Source organism: Geosmithia morbida, assembly GCF_012550715.1.
Source record: "Geosmithia morbida isolate 1262 chromosome Unknown scaffold_7, whole genome shotgun sequence".
Classification (NCBI taxonomy): Eukaryota; Fungi; Ascomycota; class Sordariomycetes; order Hypocreales; family Bionectriaceae; genus Geosmithia; species Geosmithia morbida.
This window is the reverse complement of record NW_023336194.1, coordinates 533,386-553,680: the sequence shown is the minus strand read 5'-3', so window position 1 is coordinate 553,680 and position 20,295 is coordinate 533,386. Positions and strand designations below refer to the sequence as shown.

The 20,295-nt window shown below is 53.8% G+C and overlaps 8 protein-coding genes across 8 annotated transcripts in view; 5 read left to right on the top strand and 3 right to left on the bottom strand.

Moving 5' to 3' along the window:
* Nucleotides 1–1,139: 1,139 nt before the first annotated feature.
* GMORB2_7012 (uncharacterized protein) lies at nucleotides 1,140–2,158 on the top strand (the record flags this gene model as incomplete). The annotated part of the gene is made up of 2 exons (XM_035468977.1): nucleotides 1,140–1,340; nucleotides 1,445–2,158. The coding sequence occupies 2 exons, from the start codon at nucleotides 1,140–1,142 to the stop codon at nucleotides 2,156–2,158; spliced, it is 915 nt and encodes a 304-aa protein (XP_035321357.1).
* Nucleotides 2,159–3,111: 953 nt separating this feature from the next.
* On the top strand, nucleotides 3,112–7,271 carry GMORB2_7011 (PAB-dependent poly(A)-specific ribonuclease subunit 2; the record flags this gene model as incomplete). The annotated part of the gene is given in 12 exon segments (XM_035468976.1): nucleotides 3,112–3,132; nucleotides 3,266–3,373; nucleotides 3,449–3,624; nucleotides 3,708–4,421; nucleotides 4,436–4,756; nucleotides 4,991–5,003; nucleotides 5,012–5,228; nucleotides 5,299–5,543; nucleotides 5,606–6,005; nucleotides 6,083–6,296; nucleotides 6,360–7,164; nucleotides 7,230–7,271. Coding segments are annotated over 12 exon segments (3,276 nt in total).
* Nucleotides 7,272–7,344: 73 nt separating this feature from the next.
* On the bottom strand, nucleotides 7,345–8,203 carry GMORB2_7010 (uncharacterized protein; the record flags this gene model as incomplete). Its single annotated transcript, XM_035468975.1, has 2 exons — nucleotides 7,345–7,366; nucleotides 8,076–8,203. 2 exons carry the CDS (start codon nucleotides 8,201–8,203, stop codon nucleotides 7,345–7,347), a joined length of 150 nt encoding a protein of 49 aa, XP_035321355.1.
* A 16-nt stretch (nucleotides 8,204–8,219) lies between these two features.
* GMORB2_7009 (casein kinase II subunit beta) lies at nucleotides 8,220–9,336 on the bottom strand (the record flags this gene model as incomplete). Its single annotated transcript, XM_035468974.1, has 2 exons — nucleotides 8,220–9,101; nucleotides 9,178–9,336. 2 exons carry the CDS (start codon nucleotides 9,334–9,336, stop codon nucleotides 8,220–8,222), a joined length of 1,041 nt encoding a protein of 346 aa, XP_035321354.1.
* Nucleotides 9,337–10,205: 869 nt separating this feature from the next.
* GMORB2_7008 (JmjC domain protein) lies at nucleotides 10,206–11,279 on the top strand (the record flags this gene model as incomplete). The annotated part of the gene is made up of 1 exon (XM_035468973.1): nucleotides 10,206–11,279. The coding sequence occupies one exon, from the start codon at nucleotides 10,206–10,208 to the stop codon at nucleotides 11,277–11,279; it is 1,074 nt and encodes a 357-aa protein (XP_035321353.1).
* Nucleotides 11,280–11,744: 465 nt separating this feature from the next.
* On the bottom strand, nucleotides 11,745–13,605 carry GMORB2_7007 (RanGTP-binding protein; the record flags this gene model as incomplete). Its single annotated transcript, XM_035468972.1, has 3 exons — nucleotides 11,745–13,260; nucleotides 13,328–13,362; nucleotides 13,423–13,605. The coding sequence occupies 3 exons, from the start codon at nucleotides 13,603–13,605 to the stop codon at nucleotides 11,745–11,747; spliced, it is 1,734 nt and encodes a 577-aa protein (XP_035321352.1).
* A 775-nt stretch (nucleotides 13,606–14,380) lies between these two features.
* On the top strand, nucleotides 14,381–17,083 carry GMORB2_7006 (peptide chain release factor subunit 3; the record flags this gene model as incomplete). The annotated part of the gene is made up of 4 exons (XM_035468971.1): nucleotides 14,381–14,732; nucleotides 14,813–16,605; nucleotides 16,759–16,839; nucleotides 17,033–17,083. 4 exons carry the CDS (start codon nucleotides 14,381–14,383, stop codon nucleotides 17,081–17,083), a joined length of 2,277 nt encoding a protein of 758 aa, XP_035321351.1.
* Nucleotides 17,084–19,839: 2,756 nt separating this feature from the next.
* Nucleotides 19,840–20,295, top strand: part of GMORB2_7005 (phosphoenolpyruvate carboxykinase (ATP)) — a gene marked incomplete at both ends in the record, with an annotated part of 4,207 nt that continues 3,751 nt past the window's right edge. Inside the window, one exon of the mRNA XM_035468970.1 lies at nucleotides 19,840–19,848. Coding sequence (XP_035321350.1) covers nucleotides 19,840–19,848 — 9 coding nt within the window. The remainder of the gene's footprint in view (nucleotides 19,849–20,295) is intronic.

The window sequence follows — 20,295 nt, the reverse complement described above, 5'->3', positions numbered from 1 at the left end:
GTGGTCAGCGACATGTTTGGCGATGGTGGCATTGCCCGTGCCTACGTCTAGGAAATCTAGGTACGCGACAACGAGGTGATGGCGGTGGTCATGATGGCGAAACAACAGCGCCAGAGGTAATTGCAACGGAAAATGGTTGAATTGTGCAGCATGGCGAGCTGTTGCCATCGTGGACATGGATATGGACTTACAGTAGCCGGATGATTGATAATTGCGATGCGACGCGGTCGCGTCCTTGGTCAGCGGAATAGGAAGAACTCGGCCCCGTGGATGGCGCCTGGTAGGTGAATCTGGTCGTGGGTAAGGATGTGGCCCATGTTCCAGCTCTCGGAGATGGAAGAATTTTTCGGCATTTTCGGTAATTCTTCGGGTGAGTCCTGATAAGCTAACCGAGGTGCGGCCGTCTAGCGCAACAGGTCCCCGGGAAGATATACATGGGTGGCATCGCTAGTATTACTAAGCATAATACGGAGTACTCGGTGACTAATGCCTCTTTCAAGAGTCTTCCAAGTGAATATCTGTTCTTACGGTGAACGTTGTAATCTGTACAGATTACCAAGCTCCGCTCCAAACTGCTGAATAAGCTGAGGGAATAGGTTATTCCGGTCGATCAGACATGTCTCTGACAAATGGAACACTTGTACAGTCACTATTTCCCTTAGATAGATACAACAACAACCACATATTATCAAGAGGGCAGGAAGTAGCCGTTTTTCGAGCCATTTCTATCATTACATTGGTGAATATTCATTTAGATAGGTCTCTTTCTTTTGATCTAGAACCTCAAACGAGCATTTTACCGACCTTATTCCGCTGCTCCGTCTGACAACCTTCAAAGTCACATGATACTTCGAGCCACTCATGGACCGAGTATTATTTGCCATGCTTAGCCAGAAATAAGTGAAACATTCCCTCAGGCTGTCGGGCCTTCTCTTCTCTTTGCCTGCCATCGTCGTTGCATCATGACCTTCTTCTGCCTCTCCCGTGCTTGCCTTTGATGGCCGTGATATGCGGGCTCTATGAGGCAATCTGCTCGTGGCTGTTCGGTATCATTCTCGGTATTCGCTGACGCCCTACTTGAGCCACCACCCACTGCTCTCTCCTTGAATGCTTCAAAGACCAGCTTGTAGGAACTCGGGATGGGACAACAATTACAGGAGAGCTTGGAAACGGTATACGATGGCTCACCCGGAGCGCGGAGGCAGGACGCGAGTCTCCTGCAGGTGCAGAAATGGAGTTACCTTGAGGACGTTCCCACGGGCATCGACCCCTTACGGCAACTGCTTCAGGGATACAGCCACTTGCCTGCTGAGGAAGTCGACCGACACCTGTTGCGAATTGTGCGTATTGGTAATCAACGACCGGACATCTTCTGTTCTCCTGTGAAGCTGTTCCATTTCTCCGCGACCTATGCTGACAAAGAGGTGTGGGCTACACAAAAAAGAGAGACGAAGCCTGGAAACTGTGCCGGTTACCGTATATAGGCCGATGGCGATTTCTCAACTTGGTAAGCAGCGGCGATCCCTGCTACCAGCAAGCGCTGTTTCGCCTGAGGCTACCAGGGTCCAAGGACGCTCTACTAGATCTGGGCTGCGCCCTAGGCCAGACGCTCCGTCAGTTTTGCGCTGACGGGGTCAAGGGTCGGCGGCTGTTTGGGGTCGATCTGAGCCCCGAATTGGTAGACCTGGGATACGACATGTTCCGTGACAGGCAAAGCCTGGGTGCAACCTTTGTCGTTGGTGATGCGTTAGATCCGGATGACACCCGCCTCGCCCGGCTCGAGGGCCAGATTACGATGGTCCACGCCGACAGCTTCTTCCACCTTTTCACCTGGACCCAGCAGCTCTACATCGCCAAGCGCATCGTCGGCTTTCTCAAGCCGGGGACCAAGAACGCCATGGTATTTGGCACGCAGGCCGGCACGCTTGTCTCCGAGCCCCGGGACCGATCGTCAGTTCCGTCGCCGTCATCGCCGTATCTCCATGACCAGGAGAGCTTCCAGCAGCTTTGGGACACGGTCGGTGCCATGACCAACACAGCATGGGCTGTCCATGTCGAGAATGGTGGCACCATACTACCGCTTATGCCTGGTGTCGAGAAGGGCACGATTCCCATCAAATTCGCAGCATATCAGGTCCCTGTGAGGGACAACTATTAAAAAAAGGAGCAGGGGACGGAGGTAGTTGGGGAGAAGAGGGGAGACGATGCATGAGTGCAGAATAACAGGACGATTCCGATTCCGGTGTAACGTACAAATGATGACTTGCTCTTCCTTTTTTTGCATGAGCGCCTGTATGGTGAGGGATGCGGTCCCATATGCCGGTATTCGTACATGTATTCATGTAGACGTTGAGAGTTTTATTGTATTCCATATAGCGTACAGGAATAATATTACGTCGCGGTACAAGTTTCGGCCAATTCGTACTTCAAAGTTTCGTATCCGAGTCGGAGTATCAAGAGTAGTAGCGTAGTGGCTTGGATGTTGTACAAACCTACTAGCATTGTTGGTCCCGCTATTTATATACCAGATCTTAAGCGTACATCTAGTAGCAAATGTCAATTGGCAGTGAATATCAAGAGTACTCAAACACTCCAAGTTGAGTATTATATTATTAGTGTAGTACCAGTACTGCTATTGTTGATATGATCATATCATGGTGTTTATCTGAGGTAGGACTGCTAGAATTGTTGTAGGTTCTATAGTCAGGTGAAGGCGCAGTTGTGGCAACCTGGCAGGAGCGCCCTGTGGACCTCCTTCCTTAGTTAGAGTTACGAGTACCGAGATTTTTATCGCGTTATCGGAAGGAGCCACCGACCAATGCCGTCACCAAACGCCGGTGGATACCCTCTCGAGACAAAGAATGGCAAAGCACTCCCCGCTGCCCCTCGCGTCAGTCGCGACAGACAGCTCTTTGGGCGACCCCAGATATAACCATACCAGCTTTCGATCATCTTGCCACCGCAACCACCCCCCTTCCCCGACCCCTGTGGCCATACGACACAGCAATACTGTTTGCTGTACCGCCATCGGTTCGAGGCGGGTTCGACTCGCCGATCCCCTCCCGGATCTCTCCAAGCTATGGTCAACTGGATAATGAGCAGCCAGCCACCATGGATGGAGACTGGGATGAGGTACGTGACCCTCCCCTCCCCCTCAGGTCGAGCATCGCACGTGCATGCCTACATCCTCCTAGAATCTTCTGCCTATGCTCGTCATTGGTCATGGATGCCGAACCTGTCGAGCTGACGACTCCTTGTCGCATAGATCACCCGGGTTCCGTTCCCGCCCCCGGGGCCGCGTGCCCTGCCGACACCGGTGACGACCATGATATTTGATACCTTGCAGGAGCTATTATGGACAGGCAATGAATATGTACATGACATCCGCTGCCCTCCCGAGTAACGGGGTGTTCGGTTGAGAAGAGCCTTCTCTCTGACGTGGAACTAGGGCCGCGTCACCTCGTTTTATGGCACCGAACTACAACGCTACACATCCTTCAAAGCTCACACGGCCACCGACGGACCTGTTCGGCAGCTGTTAGTCAACGACCGTGGCATCATTTCTCTAGGGTCCAAGGACCTCCACATGGCCCTTCGCAGGGGCCCTCCGATATGGCACCTAAGGTACGTCGGGCTCGACGGTTCTGATCTGCCCTCCACCATCGCCGTCTTGGAGCTGACAGAGACGCGCCGGGAAACCGGAACAGAACAAATGACATGGTAGACCTTCGTTGCATGAGTTTTACATCCAAGGGGACATCGGAGATCATCCTGTCTGGTTTGCAGGACAGGATGCTCGTCGTCGACCTCAATAAGGGTGAGGTGACGAAGCAGGTACCCACCGACCATCAGTATACAATGATGCGGCGTGCGCGATACATCTGCGCCGCCACGAGCAATGGCTCCGTACATCTGCTAGACCCCGTCACGTTCGTCGTCATCAAGGTGTGGAACGCGCACTCGGCCTTGATCAACGACATGGACGCCCAGCACGACTTCATCGTCACCTGTGGCTTCTCACTACGCCCAGGTCACAATTACGTCCTCGATCCTTTCCTCAACGTCTTTGACATCAAGAAGATGTCATCGATGCCACCTATCCCCTTCCCAGCCGGGGCTGCCTACGTCCGTATGCACCCTCGCATGCTGACTACCAGTTTCGTCGTCTCCCAGAGTGGCCAGATGCACGTTGCGGACCTCATGAACCCAAACATTAGCAATGTTCGCCAAGCAAATGTCATCACCTACCTCAGCATGTTTGAGGTTGCCCCGTCGGGAGAAGCTATTGCCCTTACAGATGCCGATTGCCAGATCCACCTCTGGGGCTCACCATCGAAGCTTCACTTTCTCGATCTCGCCGCACCTATAGAATCGGCGACTCAGGAAGAGCCTATTCCACCCATCGACTTCTCGTCGGACATGTAAGTCGCCGAAGTTCTGGAACGTGTCGCTATGTTGAGATGACGGCCAGGTTGACAGAAGGAAACAGGCCCCTGAATGCCATCGGCATGCCATACTATCGAGAGGTCCTGGCTTCGGCCTGGCCTGAGATTTTGTGCGACGTTGGCGCCCCCCCTGTAAAGTACGATCCGCAATTTGTTGCATCGCTCAAGCAAACGGAGTTTGGTTACTACGGCGCCAATACCCGTGGTCTTCGAAGGAACCAGGTTGAGTACACACGCAATATCGATAAGAATATCAACGCCGGGCTCAAGGCGCCCAAGTTCCTCAGCGAAAAGGCCCGCGAGTCGGCCCAGTCGACCGCACCAACCTTGGACGACAGGGCAGACGAGCTGGCCGCCAGCGACTTAGTTATCGACAGCAAAAAGGCAGAGGTTCCCGTTATGTACCGCAATGTTGAGATCAAGTACAGCAAATTTGGCGTCGATGACTTTGATTTTGGGTGCGTGGTGATGGGAAGACATGCGAGCCCCCCGGTTTCTCTTTTGCCGACTGACACTCTTGTTCCCTCTGCAGATTCTACAACAAGACTCGCTATTCGGGTCTAGAGATTCACATTTCCAACTCCTACGCCAACTCTCTACTACAGCTACTACGATTCACTCCCTTGCTGCAGAACTTGGCACTGCAGCATGCCGCCACTGCTTGTGTCGGCGAGATTTGTCTCCTCTGCGAACTAGGATTCTTATTCGACATGTTGCAAAAGGCCGAGGGATCCATCTGCCAGGCCACCAACTTGCTCAAGACACTCAGCAACCACCCACAAGGTATGAAAGCCTGTCAGATGGGCACGTTTGTTGAAACGCCTGCTGATATACATTCTTCCACACCCTGTAGCTGCACCTCTAGGCTTGTTGGAGGAAGAAGCTCATGCGTCCTCTTTGAACGTGATGCTCCAGAGCTTGACGCGGTTCATGCTCGACAAGATTGCCGGCGACTACAAGCCACTGTCACCCAATCCCTCTGCCATGGAACAGGTCCTTACGACGGCCGCTACCACGGCCATCAGGTGCATGAATTGCCGAAGCGAATATACCAGGCCAGGGTCCACCTATGTTAACGACCTCTTGTATCCCTCACTTGTAAGGCGGCTCAGCCAGGACATCCGTAGTGATAAGGGGCTGACACTGTTCTTCTCTAGAAGACCCCTGGCCGGAACGCCAAGACACCTCGCATAACTTTCTCTCAGGTCCTCAAGAACAGTATCGAGCGAGAGACAACCTCTAAGGGGTGGTGCAGTCGCTGCCAACGATATCAGACGATTGCGACGAGAAAGACGATACACAGCATCCCTTCTGTGCTGATGCTCAACACGGCCATCACAAACCAGGAACATAAAATGCTCTGGGCCACACCTGGATGGCTCCCGGAGGAGATCGGCATCATTGTTGAGCAGGGCCAACTGTTCTGCTACGAAGGAGAAGATTTGAAGCTGCATCTACAACGTGGGATACACAACATTACAGTGTACTCCCTCATAGGGATGGCCGTCAACATTGATGGTGGTCAAACACAGAAACCTCATCTTGTGTCCATGGTCAACGGTATGTTCTCTACCATTCCGTTGCCGGCCGCAAACACATCCCAGCTAGGCAGCCCATGCTGACCTTCTGTCTACCAGTTGCACACTCTGAGCCGGAAGCTCCAGGGCGTAGCCAATGGCACTTGTTCAATGACTTCTTGGTCCGATCAGTCAACACAGAAGAGGCCCTCACATTCAACACCTCATGGAAGCTCCCCTCTGTGCTGGCGTACCAGGTCAAGGAGGCGAACAACAAGATTGACAGGGAATGGAAGAACTACATTGACACGTCGCTGCTCTACCAAGATCTCAAGTACGTAGTTCGATCCACTCGTTCCCCCCTCCCACTTCCAACGCATTGCTGACCAGTGGTCAGCCCGAACACGCCGGTTGAGGACAAGACATACCGCGTTCTATCACCCGAGACCGAACGTCCCGGTCCCGACACCATCATCGCCCTGGACACGGAGTTTGTGGCAGTGCGCCAGCCAGAGATCGAGATGAACTCTGACGGTGAGCGCGAGACGATCCGACCGATAGTATATGCCCTGGCACGAGTATCAGTCGTGCGCGGTCAGGGTGAGCATGAGGGCGTGCCCTTCATCGACGATTACATTGCTATAAGAGAGCCTATTGTCGACTACCTGACGTCGTACTCGGGTATCACCCAGCAAGACCTGGACCCTCGCACAGCCAAGCACTGCATCCTGCCGTTGAAAAAGGCGTACAAGAAGCTGTGGATCCTCCTCAACCTCGGCTGCAAGTTCCTGGGCCACGGTCTGAAGCAAGATTTTCGCGTCATCAACATCCACGTGCCCAAGACGCAGGTCATCGATACGATCGACCGCTTCTTCCTCAAGTCGCGCCTACGCAAACTCTCACTCGCCTTCCTGGCATGGTACCTCCTCAAGGAGGACATACAGATGGAGACGCACGATTCGATTGAAGATTCGCGCACGGCCCTCAAGCTGTACAGAAAATTCCTCGAATTCAAAGACGCAGGCATCCTAGAGACGATGCTCCAGGACATTTACCGCGTCGGTCGGGACGTCAACTTCAAGCCGCCGCGCAAAGATGGCCAGGGAATACAGCGCACCGACACGCCTCCCCTGCCCACAGACAGCAATGGAAACGGCACCTCCCGGCCGCCCACTACGCCATCACACAACGCGGCGACGCTGGTAAGCACACCTGGCTCTGGGTTTGGTGGTGTGAGTTGGACGCCAGGCAAGGGCTCTCCATCTAGATAGCGTGGATGGTCAGTCCGGGATGCACGAAGCAGTCGTAGGAATAGGAGGGTAGAGAAGCCAAGAGGGAAACAAGGAGACAGAAGCGAGAGAAGGAAAGAGGGAAGAAAAAAGTTAGAAATACAGCTCATTGACCCTATCTGTCGCGATTCTGTCAGTGATATCCCTGTAACTTTCGAAGGGGTAGGCATGTGTGATGTGTTTTGACATCATCTCAACGAGGTTTGAAGAGAAGAAAGAAAAACCAAGAAGTCTTGAACTAATCCACAATCTATATCCTCTCCTATCCCCATCACATCCCATCACATCCCCATGCTCCAAGTTCCAATCTTTCCCTTTTATTTCCATGATACCCTAGACGCCAAAGGGGGGGGGGGGGATAAATCAAACTCCAATAGAAAGGACGTCCCAAGAACCGAATATCAGTCAAATCAAGTCTTTCAACGAGGTTGTAATACCTCGTTTTCGAGAAAGGTGGATAGAGATTAAAAGAAAGCCGTAAAACGGTTGAATTTGGAAGAGGGGGGGGGGAGAGATTACCCACTCCTTGATATACTTTTTTTTCATTCTTTTCTCTTTTGTTGTTGTTCTTGATCTGATCTTGTTCCCTAATAAGATGAATGTATATATATATATATATATATATATATATATGCTCTCTCTCTCTCCCTCTCTCCACGCAAGTCTAGACACACGCGATACAAATAATTACCCCCACTTTTGAGTGCCGCCGCCGTCGTTTTGGGTGAAGAGAGGGGGGGTGGTCTCTTTCTCTCTCGCTTCTAGAAAGGAGGTGGTGTGGTATAGAATTTGGGGAGGGGAACGTGTGCATGATTGGTATAAACCTGATAATGTCGGGGCTCGTGGCGGCGACGACACGGTGTTTGCAGGAGGGGAGGAGTGGGTAAAACACGAGTAAGGCGGTACCTGTACTGGCAACGGCAGCGGCCGGGTGGAGGGGGGCAAGATTCATGGCGGAGATTGTTACGCTACAGCTCCGACTCGGCGCCGTTGGCGGACAAGGCCATTGGGCTGCCATTGTGCCGTTGACGTTGACGGAGGCGGGCGTCCCCCCTGACTCGTCGGCGTGTCGAGGACGCTGAGACCCCGGCCCTGCTGCCGTTGGTGTTGGCGGTGTCGCCCTCATCCTCGGTCTCGAGACCCTGCTCGGCGTACAGCCGAGCCTCGTCTAGCTCCGAGATGTTATCCGGGCGGTCGCGGAGCCACTGCATGCGGGGGCCAGAGCGAGCGCGCTCCGAGACGCGGAATCCGTAGACCTTGGGCTCGTATATGCGGCCCGGGCCGAGGCCGGGGGCAATGTTCTTTGCGTAGAAGCCGTTGAGGACAGTGGCTTCGCCGTGGATGCGCGAGGCGACATGCTGGAGCACCTCGGTTCCACGCTTGGTCAGGTCGTAGTCAGGGAAGGTGAGGAGGAAGAGGGCGCCAAAGGTTCGGCCGAAGAAGGCGCCGTCGACTGTCTGGAAGCGGCTGTTGGGCGGTACGTAGACGTCCAGGCACGAGGGGCAGAAAAGCTTAACCGTATCCTCTCCCGGGATGTCGGACAGGCCCACGGGTAAAGTGCGGGCCTGCTCGCAGTTAGTCCGGGGGCAGGTGCCAAAGTGGCCCAGCTCGTACTTTTCGCTCATCTGTTGGATCCCCGCCCGCGAGCAGATGAAGCGTTGGTGGATCAGGCCGTACAGCATCTCGGCCGACGATTCTATGACGGACAGGTCGCTCGCCATCCTGCTATGTTGCCGCCTCTCTCGTCCCCCGACACGCTCGCCGGCTTCTCCGAGGAACGTCTCGTCGTCTTCCTCTTCTTCTTCCTCATCCTCATCCTCGTCATCTTCGGGCTCAACATCGAGAATCATCTGCACATTGATAAAGCACACGTTAGTATCCAACGGGAAGGGAAGGAAACAGATTGGTGCTCTGCAAAGCCCATACCTCGAGAGCCTCCTTATACATGGCCACCTGGGTTTGCAGGCCAGTGAGGTTGAAGTCATCTTCGATGAACTCCTCCGACACCTCAGCGAAATACTCATGCCCTATCAGCGAGCAAAAGCTCGAGATCCACGACTCGGGAGCCGCAGAGGACGTCGACATGGCGTCCTGGTGTGAGTAGTGTGAAGGGAATAATTCCTCTCCACAGGAAGATGGGTGTTATATGTTGGTACGAAGGCACTCGGGGCAGAATGATATCTCTGCTTTGAATAGAAGCGCGTTGACGAAAAACCAATATTCCGAATTAGGCGGGGTGAGTGAGTGTCGCCGATTCGTATAGGTTACGCGCGTATCAAGTTGGTCGCTAGGAGACAGCGATGGGGGTCGGTAACAAGATTGTAGAGTATTGATGATCAAAGTCAGAGTATCATGGCGTGTCTAGACGCGTGATGTCTTAACTTCGAATCGTGTTGACCTTTCTGTTCTTTCTCTTGCGCGGACGGAACGCTCGCTGGCAGCGGGGGAAGCGTGCGCTTGTGATGGCGGCACACGTGGCGGAGTAAGGTCGAGAGAAGGCGTGAGCCAAGCGCGAACAACTAGAGAGGATGGAGTTCGGTGGAGGTGTATCGCGCAGCAGAAAAAAAAAGGAGGAAAAAAAGTGATATATTATGACGAAGTCAGAGTTGGACGAGAGACGGAGATATGATAGGTATGGGGATTTTGCAGTGGGATGGATGGAGATGGTGCACAGGTCGAAGCCCCTCCAAACCCTTCCAGCCAAACAGCAAACCGCCTAGCAATTAGGCGTCTTTTCTTCAGCTAGAAGCGGCTTGGCTCCTTCCTTCCTTTCCCTCTCCCTCGCTCCTCCCCTCGTTCGGGTCAGTGAACCGCCGGGGTTTTGCCGGTCCGAGCACTTCACCCTACAGCCAGTATTACTCAATCATCGTCACTCTACATCACATAGACAAGATTAATTCAATTCACCAGTCTGGCAAACATCCAATGTATCATTACTACTGTCGTTAATAACAATGAGACGCTCTTTTTTGAAAACCGCTTTGCGGTCATGGCGTTGCCGTCGTCATCACCAGCCTATTCTTACTACTGCTCTTCGGGGTCTGTCTACTGTACAGGTAGCTTCTGGGTCAGCAGCATCGTACGACATTGATACCTTCCGAAAGGCAGCTTTTACCCAAGAGAAGCCCTTTCACTTCAAGAATGACGGTGGGATACATGGTGACGGTGACAGGTCATTGCCTGCAGCTAGAAAATGGTTCTCGCTGGACGAAACCTCTTCGCCTGCTGCTGACATGACCCTCTCGCCGTACCTCGTCAAGTTCTCAGATGATGCCCCCTTCCCCTACGAACTGTACTCTCCACCTCCCTCATCGGCGGATTCGAAGTCGCCGGTGGCCGCTTTCTGCGAGTGGCTCTCACGAAGCGAAGATTTCCAGGACCAGATCCTAGCAGGTATCCTGCACGCCATCACGGCAGGCGGCCCGGGCGGTGGTGCGGGCGAGGGCTTCTTCCAGCTCCAGGCGCCTCTCCAGCTTCTGGCCAAGGCCCTCCTGTTCAACAGGGACCAGGTGTCCACTGGCCTGCAGCCGCTGCTCCTGTACGTTGCCCAGTCGTCCGTGTCGGACCTCCCGCAGCCCCTGCAGGCGGACCTTCCCACGCCGTCGTTGGTGCGCAAGTCCGGCAAGGGCGACGTGTACGGCTCAAGCATATGGATCGGTACGGAGCCCACGTACACGCCGCTGCACCGGGACCCGAACCCGAACCTCTTCTGCCAGCTGCACAGTCAAAAGGTTATCAGGCTGCTGCCGCCACAGCTCGGAGAGCGCATCTTTTTCGAGGTGCAGACTCAGCTCAGGCGGCGAGGCGGCGGCAGTAGTCGCATGCGCGGCACCGAGATGATGGAGGGTACCGAGCGCGCCCTGCTCTATGAGGCTGTCTGGGCAGACGGGAAACTTGCCGACAAGTTTCAGCAGGCTGAGCTGGATACCGGTGATTCCCTCTTCATACCAAAGGGTTGGTGGCACTCGGTCAAGAGTATTGGTTCCAGTGGAGCTCTCAACGCATCAGTCAATTGGTGGTTTCGTTAAAAAGCGTCTTGTCTGCAATGTAGATATACAATCCTGGATAACATTTTCGACATATAAGAGTTTAAAGAGTGCATCGCAGAAGGAGAGAAACGAGATTTGCGCAGAAATACAGGGAAAAAAAAAAGAAATGATGAGACTGGGACTTGAACCCAGGAGGATTGCTCCATCAGGAATGATTGCTAAGGTAACCTTAACCTGACGCCATAACCAACTCGGCCATCTCACCAGGGACTTCTCGTTGGAGGCTGTTTGTCACAGGGAAGGGTTATGTTACTGACTTTCGACCACCTCTGGAAACACTACCCTGTTGCTATGCAAAATTTGAATTGATTCTCCGTCTAATATTTGATATTTACACTACGGGAGGGAGAAGGGGGAGGGGGGAAAGAGGGGTTGTTCTTTGTCTCCTTTTCATCTAGCCGCACTACTAGTATGTCGCTATCATGTGCGTTCCGCTCCACCCTTTTACGCTACACCGTTGGAGTAAGGATCAAAGCCAACCTTCTTCTCGGCCTCTGCGCACGCCCTCCTGTGTGCCTCACCCACTAGGCCCGTTGTGGATGTCTCCTCTAGAAAAAATGCCATGACGTGGTCGGGTATGGAAAGGTGCGACGTTTGCTGAAACTCCTGGAGACTAGCCAGGCGGATGAGCATCTCTATGAGCGACAGGGATGTCGTGATTGCTCCAAAGGGGGTTTTGGCCACAGTGCCGCCATCACCAGCAGCGTCTTTCGGAGAACCACGAGGTTCCGGCTCCTGGATGGTCAGACTTTCAATCTGTGCTTCTACCCCGGAAATTCCGGATGGGCCATCGCTATCGTAACCTGACAAGGCAGATGTTGCCTCGGCAGATGTGCCATTCCTGGGTCCATCCGCGGCAGGAACGCTCTCGTCATCGTCCTCGATGTCTTCCTGGTACATTTCCACTGCTATCCATTCTGGGTCGAGGTGAAGGGGGAAACCACCTTGGTTGTGCTTGGCTGCCGTAATTGGCGAGCTACTTCTCTCGAGTATTTCCTCGTGGATCTGTCGGTCTATTTCATCCTGTAGATCTTGTTGGCATTCCTGGTCCTGTCTTTCTGCAGAATTGTACGAAGCAACCATGTCTGTGGTTGAGACGCTTGGCGAGGAGTTCACATCACGTTTCAGTAGGAGAACGGGGTTCTTCCCATCAGCTCCAGATCCATCGGACCCGAGGTTGAGAAGCCTACCGCTGTCCGTGTAGAAGAGCTTTGAAATCTGATGGAGGGGAATATATTCCTCAATCATCGGGGCCTCTCCTTCACGTAGCGTACTGCCGCTCTCTTCTTCTTCATGAACCCGCCCATCGTCTTGATCTTCGAAGATGTTAAGGTAGTAGGAGTACTCGGGTTCTTCATCGAGAGTTGTACGGGCTGCCCTGCGGATTGACACGCGTGCCTTGTGAATAACTTCCTGCCATATCGGCCTATGCTGGCCTTTTCCCAAGCCATATGGAGCGCATGATCTGCTGCTGGCGCTTCTGGTATGGCTCAGGAACAGCATGTATAGAGAGAGGCCGAATGTCGGTCCAACCTGTATCGGGTGTGTCGGGTTCTGCGAGAACTGGCTATCCGCAAGAGTAAGCAGCGTGCTCGCCTGTAGAAGCCTCGACGGCGAGATGAATGTGGGGAGAGAGCTGGAGAGACTCTCCCCCGAGGCGCTGATGGCCAGTTGTAGCAAGGGTATCTCCCTATCCAGACGGTTTAGCAGCTCCTGAATGTCGGCGATAACTTTCTGCATGTCAGCATTATGGGCCTTTCTAGGTCGCCCAGTTGTTGCCGTCATTGTCGCTGTGGTCGTTGCCATGGTCATGCTGGCCCTGCTGGCCGTGCTGGCGGCTTGATCGGTTTCACGGTCTAGGGCGAGGGCTTCTACGCGTTGGCCGAGGGCGATGATCTGTCGGTGCAGAGATTTTGTAAGAGGTAGGGCTGAGTCCAGAAATACGTTGCCTCGACCAGACCTACGATATCGGATATGTCAGATGACAGGCGCATGGGAAATAGCGGCGATGCGTGCCCAGTGCTCACTTGAATTCTACGAGATCAATCGTGGGGGCGACGACCTGCACTGCCATTAGCAAAAGAACGGGCAACACTTGTTGCATCCTCGTCACGTCTCACACCTTGATCTTGCTGTCCAGATGGGTTTGTAGATGGACGAGCTTCGAGTAGGTGGAATCATCATCGTCGACAGTCCTGAGGAGCCTCGCGCACTGGCCGATGGCGTACTGTGAGGTCAGAGCTATGCCGGACCTGATGGCATATCTCATTGCCTGGGAGCCAATGAGAGCGAGCAGGTCGTCCATGATGACACCGTAAACATGAAGGAAGAGCTTCACTTGAAGCCCAGTGTAAGGCTGACAAGATCCAAGGGATGAAGCGGAGATGTTAAGTGCTAAGACAAGTAACAGACACACACAGTACGAGTTGGAGTGACTCACCCACCCCGCTTGAGTCTCTACGTAAATGGTGGCAAAATACCCCCCCATATTACTAGAGGGGCAGTGGCACAGTGTGGTGCTGTGCGTTCGTTACCCGCAGCCACGCGATAGTAGACGTGACATATGTCGTCGAGGGGAAAGGGGTATGATGCATTATGCTATATGCCTGCCTGCCTGAGGATCTCATAAGAGTATTACATCCTATCATTAGGGAGACTATCAGATTGTCTAGTACATCTTCTGGCCCCATCCGTTTCTACGCCTGTTCACACTCTCAGCTAAATACGGTGCATGCAAGACACACGCACGGTGCCAGCCCCTCCAAACTCCCACGTTGGTGGGGCCTGAATTTTCACAAACGCCAGCCCTCATCGACATATTTCTCGATAAGTCAACCATTCAGAAAGTTCGGGATCTGTGCGCCGGCGCTCTAGAATATTTACAAGGGACTCGTTCAACCTTGGGCAACAGGAAGAAGAACGAATCGAATCGAAAAACCTCGCACTGACGTATTCGTCCGTGTGTGTGTGTGTGTGTGCGTGCGTGTGTGTGCCCCGCGCGCCAACCCGACTCGACGACCGAAAGGCCTCGCGGCTAGACATCAGGCAGGCAGATCATCAGACACTATTGCTCGCCCATCATGTCGAACCTCAACTCGTGGGAAGATGACCCCAGCGCCCAGCAGGACGAGAACCTCGCTCGTCAGGCCCAGCAGCAGCTCAACGTGAATCCCGCCGCTCAGGCCCAGCAGGGAGGCTTCCGCCCCGGTGGCGGCATCCCGTCCTTCGTGCCTGGAGCGCAGTCGTTCCAACCCGGCGCTCAATCCTTCCAGCCGGGACAAGCCTATGGCGGCGGCTTCGTTCCCCAGTACCAGCAGCAGCAGCAGCAGCAGCAGCAGCAGCACTATCAGCAGGGCTACTACCCTCAATACGGCGCTCAGCAGGGCTACAACAACCAATACGCCCAGTACGGCGGCTACAACCAGGGATACGGTAAATACCATGTATTCTGTCGAGAAGCGACTATCTGGTGTAGCTTGCAGGGATCTCTATCTCGCTAACTCACAAAACAGGCGGCGGTTACCCTCAGTACGGCCAGCAGCAGCAGCAGCAGCAACCCGTCCCACAGCAGCAGCCTGCAGCGGCAGCGGCTCCCGCGGCGGCCCCCTCGGCCCCCAAGGCTCAGACCACCGGCGGCACAAAGGTGCTCAGCATCGGCAGCGATGGCTCGGCGTCCAAGCCCACGACTACGACCACGAAGGAGGGCGGCACCAAGGTTCTGAGCATCGGCGGCGACACGCCGGGACCCAAGGCCAAGGTCAAGACTCTCTCTATCGGCGGAGCCACGCCTGCGCCGGCGGCGTCCAAGGAGGAGGCCAAGCCGGAGCCGACAAACGCGCCCGAGGCCGGGCAGAAGACGACGGCGGCCAAGGCCATCAAGAAGACGGGCGAGAAGACGACCAAGGCGGCGGCGTCGAGTGGCAAGACCTCGCCGACGTCTTCGGGCCGGTCGAGCCCGGTGCCGGACGCCAAGAAGGCGCAGCGCGACGCCGACGCCGTGACCAAGGAGCAGGCGGCCGACGTGGACGAGGACACCCTCAAGGAGATCTACGGCAAGGAGCACGTCAACATCATCTTCATCGGGCACGTCGACGCCGGAAAGTCGACGCTGGGCGGATCGATCCTGTGGACGACGGGCATGGTGGACGAGCGTACGATGGACAAGTACAAGAAGGAAGCCAAGGACCTGGGCCGCGAGTCGTGGTACCTGTCTTGGGTCATGGACCTCACCAAGGAGGAGCGTACCAAGGGCAAGACGGTCGAGGTGGGCAGGGGCTTCTTCGAGACGGAGAAGCGCAGATACAGCATCCTGGACGCCCCCGGCCACAAGACATACGTGCCCAGCATGATTGGCGGAGCGTCGCAGGCGGACGTGGGCATCCTGGTCATCTCGGCGCGCAAGGGCGAGTACGAGACGGGATTCGAGAAGGGCGGACAGACGCGCGAGCACGCCATGCTGGCCAAGACGCAGGGTGTCAACAAGCTCGTCGTCGTCATCAACAAGATGGACGACACGACGGTGGAATGGTCGGAGGAACGGTACAAGGAGTGCACGACGAAGCTGCAGAGCTTCCTCAAGGGGACGGGCTACAACCTCAAGACGGACGTCTTCTTCATGCCGGTGGCGGCGCAGTCGATGCTCAACATCAAGGACCGGCTGCCCAAGGGCACGGCGCCCTGGTGGAACGGTCCGTCGCTGCTCGAATACCTGGACAACATGAAGGCTCTGGAGCGCAAGGTGAACGCGCCCTTCATGATGCCGGTCAACTCCAAGTACCGCGACCTGGGCACCATGATTGACGGCAAGGTCGAGGCCGGCGTGGTGCGCAAGGGCATGTCGCTGACCATGATGCCGCGCAAGACCAACATCGAGGTGAGCGCCGTATATGGTGAGCAGGAGGACGAGATCGCCATCGCGCAGTGCGGCGACCAGGTGCGGCTGAGGCTCAAGGGTGTGGAGGAGGAGGACGTGCTGCCGGGATTCGTGCTGTGCTCGCCCAAGCGCCTGGTGCACTGCGTGTCCGAGTTTGAGGCGCAGATCCGCATCCTCGAGCTCAAGAGCATCCTGACGTCGGGCTTCAACTGCGTCCTCCACGTCCACGCCGCCATCGAGGAGGTGACGTTTTCGGCCCTGCTGCACAAGTTGCAGAAGGGCACGGGCCGCAAGAGCAAGGTGCCGCCCACGCACGCCAAGAAGGGAGACAGCATCATTGCTCGTCTGCAGGTCATCGGTGCCGCTGGGCAGGTGTGCGTCGAGAGGTTTGAGGATTATGCTCAGATGGGTCGATTTACTCTTCGTGACCAGGTACGTCCCCCCCCCCCCCCCCCCCCCCCCCCCCCCCCCCCCCCCCCCCTGGGGGGCTTTCTCTTATTCTCTCATCCAACACATTTTCCCTCTTCATCGTTTCATCTTCATCTGTCATCTCCTACGTGATTACCTTTTTTTTTTNGTCTGCAGGTCATCGGTGCCGCTGGGCAGGTGTGCGTCGAGAGGTTTGAGGATTATGCTCAGATGGGTCGATTTACTCTTCGTGACCAGGTACGTTTCGGACCCGCCCCCCCCCCCCCCCCCCCCCCCCCCCCCCCCTTGGGGGGCTTTCTCTTATTCTCTCATCCAACACATTTTCCCTCTTCATCGTTTCATCTTCATCTGTCATCTCCTACGTGATTACCTTTTTTTTTTTTTCTATACTCTTTTTCAAGATGAGATACTGACAAAGCTGCACCAACAGGGTCAAACCATTGCTATCGGGAAGATTACCAAGCTCATTACCGAACCCTAAATCGGGAATGTCAGGGGTGGATTTTTTTTACGACGTCATGAGCCGAGAAGAGGCGAGAAGAAGAGAAGAAGAAGAGAAGGGAAAGGTAGGGACGTCTATATATGGCGGATGCGTGATGGAGTTTGTGATGCCAGCCAGATGTGATGATGGAGAGAAGAAAAGAGGGATTATTGATTGGTGCAACAAGAACGAAAGAAACACTAAAAGAACAAGAGTAAAAAGAGCCAAATGGAACATGTCGAGTCTGCCCGAGTCATAGTCGCAAACCGGGTGTTACCCGCATCTTTACGGAGTAACACTGCAGACGGCGATGACGGTGTATCATGGTGCAAGATTGCTGGTGTACCTGCAACAATAGAGAATATCCGTCGTAGACCGCGGGTATTCGGGTCCGGATGGACGGAAGGAGAAAGCCTTAGGGAGGGAGAGCCGAAGACCCACTTGTCGTTACAGGTATGAATATAATGTGGACCGAGCTATGGATGACGTTTCTCATGAGAGATGAAGTACGAATGAAGATTGCCAATGGAGAAGGAAGCTATCAGAGGGAAGAGAGGGAGTCACTGGATGAAGAGGGGTTATGAAAGAGAGAAGGAAGACTGATCAGAGCTGTCTTTTTTTTTTTTTTTTTTTTTTTTTCAGAGAAGATCTAGAGAACAGAGATTGAGAGATTTGAAAGTGAAGAGCATCGTATCGATCAATACTTGAAACAGAGGCATGACAATAGGAAAAGAAGAAGGGCGTCAGAGGATTCCACTCATCCTACAAGTTACGGATTAGAAGTGGCAGATGGGAAAATGCTAATCTTGCTTACTTGCAGGAACAAGGTGGGGGTGGGGGTTGGGGGGCGGTCATATCTTTCTTTGGTTCCTGGGAGAGAGTAACGATACAGAGAAACGAAAAAGAGTCGGAAGAGACCACCAGGACAAGAAAAGATGGCACGGGAGAAGAAGAAAGGGGGAGGGGAGAGGCGGGGAGAAAAAAAAAAACAAGAAAGAAAAGAGAAAGAGGGCAGGTACTATTAATGGAAGTACATGCACCAATACCGGTAAAGTAGCCCTACCAAGCATAAACGCATATAGCAAAGGGGAAAAGGCAAGAGTACCGTACCGGATCTGTGGACCGGCGGCTTCTGACGGAGCGGGACACATGAGGAGGGAAGGAGGGGGGGGGGGGGGGGGCGCGCCTCCGAGATGAGACCGTGGTCGGTCATCATCCGAGGGGATGGGGAAAGACGGGAGACACATGTGGGGGATGGTACATGCGACTTGTCATTGCGTTGATATTGGGAATGGGTAAGAGGAATGGAAGGTGGAAAAATGCAATCATATTATATTATATCAGATTATATATATATATATATATATGTGTGTGTGTGTGTGTGTATGGATAATACAATGTGAAGATAAAAGCATAAAAATGTCATATATATATATATATACAGGATAAAGAAGGAAAATCGTCAAGATGGTCGACTTACACCGGAGTGCGGAGAGAGGGGGGAGATTACATAACTAGCTACAGGTACCAGGTATCAGGCATCAGTAGCTGCGCGGGGGGGGGGGGAGAGACGGGGTGTGCGAGTCACTGACGAGCGGGGCAGAGGCTCGGGCTCAGCACCTCGTTAACATGGTTCATGGATGATGGCATTGCATGGTCCCGTGGGATTGATCGTATTGCGGAGGAGGATCCGTTGGGTGTGTCGATATAAAGACTACCTGGGCCTGCGGTTGCGGTTGCGGTTGCGGTTGCGTAGGCGGAAAAAGTCGGGATGCGATCGGTGGGAAGGGAGGGGGCAGCTGTAATGGTAGTAATAATGATAGATGGCAGTAGCAGTATTCACTATTAGCAGCAGCAGCAGCAGTAGCAGTAAGAAGTCAGGGTAACAGTAGTAAAATTTGCTATACGGTGAACGGGATGATTGGAACAGAGCGGGAATTTGTATAGTAATACTTGTGGTCTCCGTAGACATGTGCAGGATGTGCATGGTGGTTAATTGTGATGTGAGGCTGGTGATTCTGATATCCATCTCTACATCACATGTAATCACGATGCATGTTCAACTGCCTCGGAATTGACTCGATGTTGAAGGTAGATATACCGTGTGCGGAATCTCTGTATGCAATCACGTCTGTACAATTCGGTTCATTCTGTCGATCCTGGTATTTCTGCATCAGTAGATGTAGAGGACCGGCATGGAACCATGGACAGCCAAAGGGGCAGGCACGACCAGCACCCACCTACCCACCACCCAGCAAGAGCACGTTTAGATGACGTCGCTCGTTGCTCGTCACCCGCCCACTTCGAGTCACCACCATCTCACCTGTTCCCAGGCCATGCCGACTCCGTTGCAGCGTGTCCCGGGACGAGGAGAGGAGGAATGCATCGCCTACTCGTACGTAGTAGCCATGCACATGCATCTCTACTGAGACATGTACGGGTTATCGGATGCCGGACCAGAGGAACACGATGGTTTTCTTCTTTTTTTTTTTTTTCGCTACAGGCTCCAGTACGGCACACACGCGCACATACCCACTGGACCGTTGACGGGACCAGAGACCACACCATCCACCCACCGGCTACCACCATCCCGCCGGTTTAGACACCCGTCACCGCGACAGCCTCTCGATAAGCTTGTATACATGTACAGCAACCTCGTAAATGTGACGGCTGATGTAGCACGGAGCCGGGCTGTGGATACGATATTGCTCAGATTCGCTGTCTCGTCTCGGCTATCCGGCCAGCTCGCACTCTGCATGTCCCCTGTACCTCTCCAGCTCTCATTCCCAAGCAGAGAACGGTACAGGTCTGTAGAAGACACCCCCGTAAAGCTCCGATATATGACAAGTTTTTTTTTTTTTTGTCTCTTTTTTTTTCACTTTTTTTTTTACTTTTTTTTTTAAAAAAAAAAAAAAAGAAGAGTAAAAATACATTAAACAGATAAACCTTTTAGAGAGAGAGAAAAGGGAGAAGAGAGAGAAGAGAGAGAAGAGAGAGAAGAGAGAGAAAAGAGAGAGAGAGAGAGAGAGAGAGAGAGAGAGAGAGAGAGAATCCATAATCCATCCTCACAGTACCACCAGTACCACCATAATAATAAAAACATCTTCTTTAGCCTTTTCATCCGCCCAACCCTGCTCTGCTAGTCGTGACTTGACCGATTGGGCAAAGCGTCTTCCACACCCCGCAATCTGGATCGACCCCCCCCGTCCCCT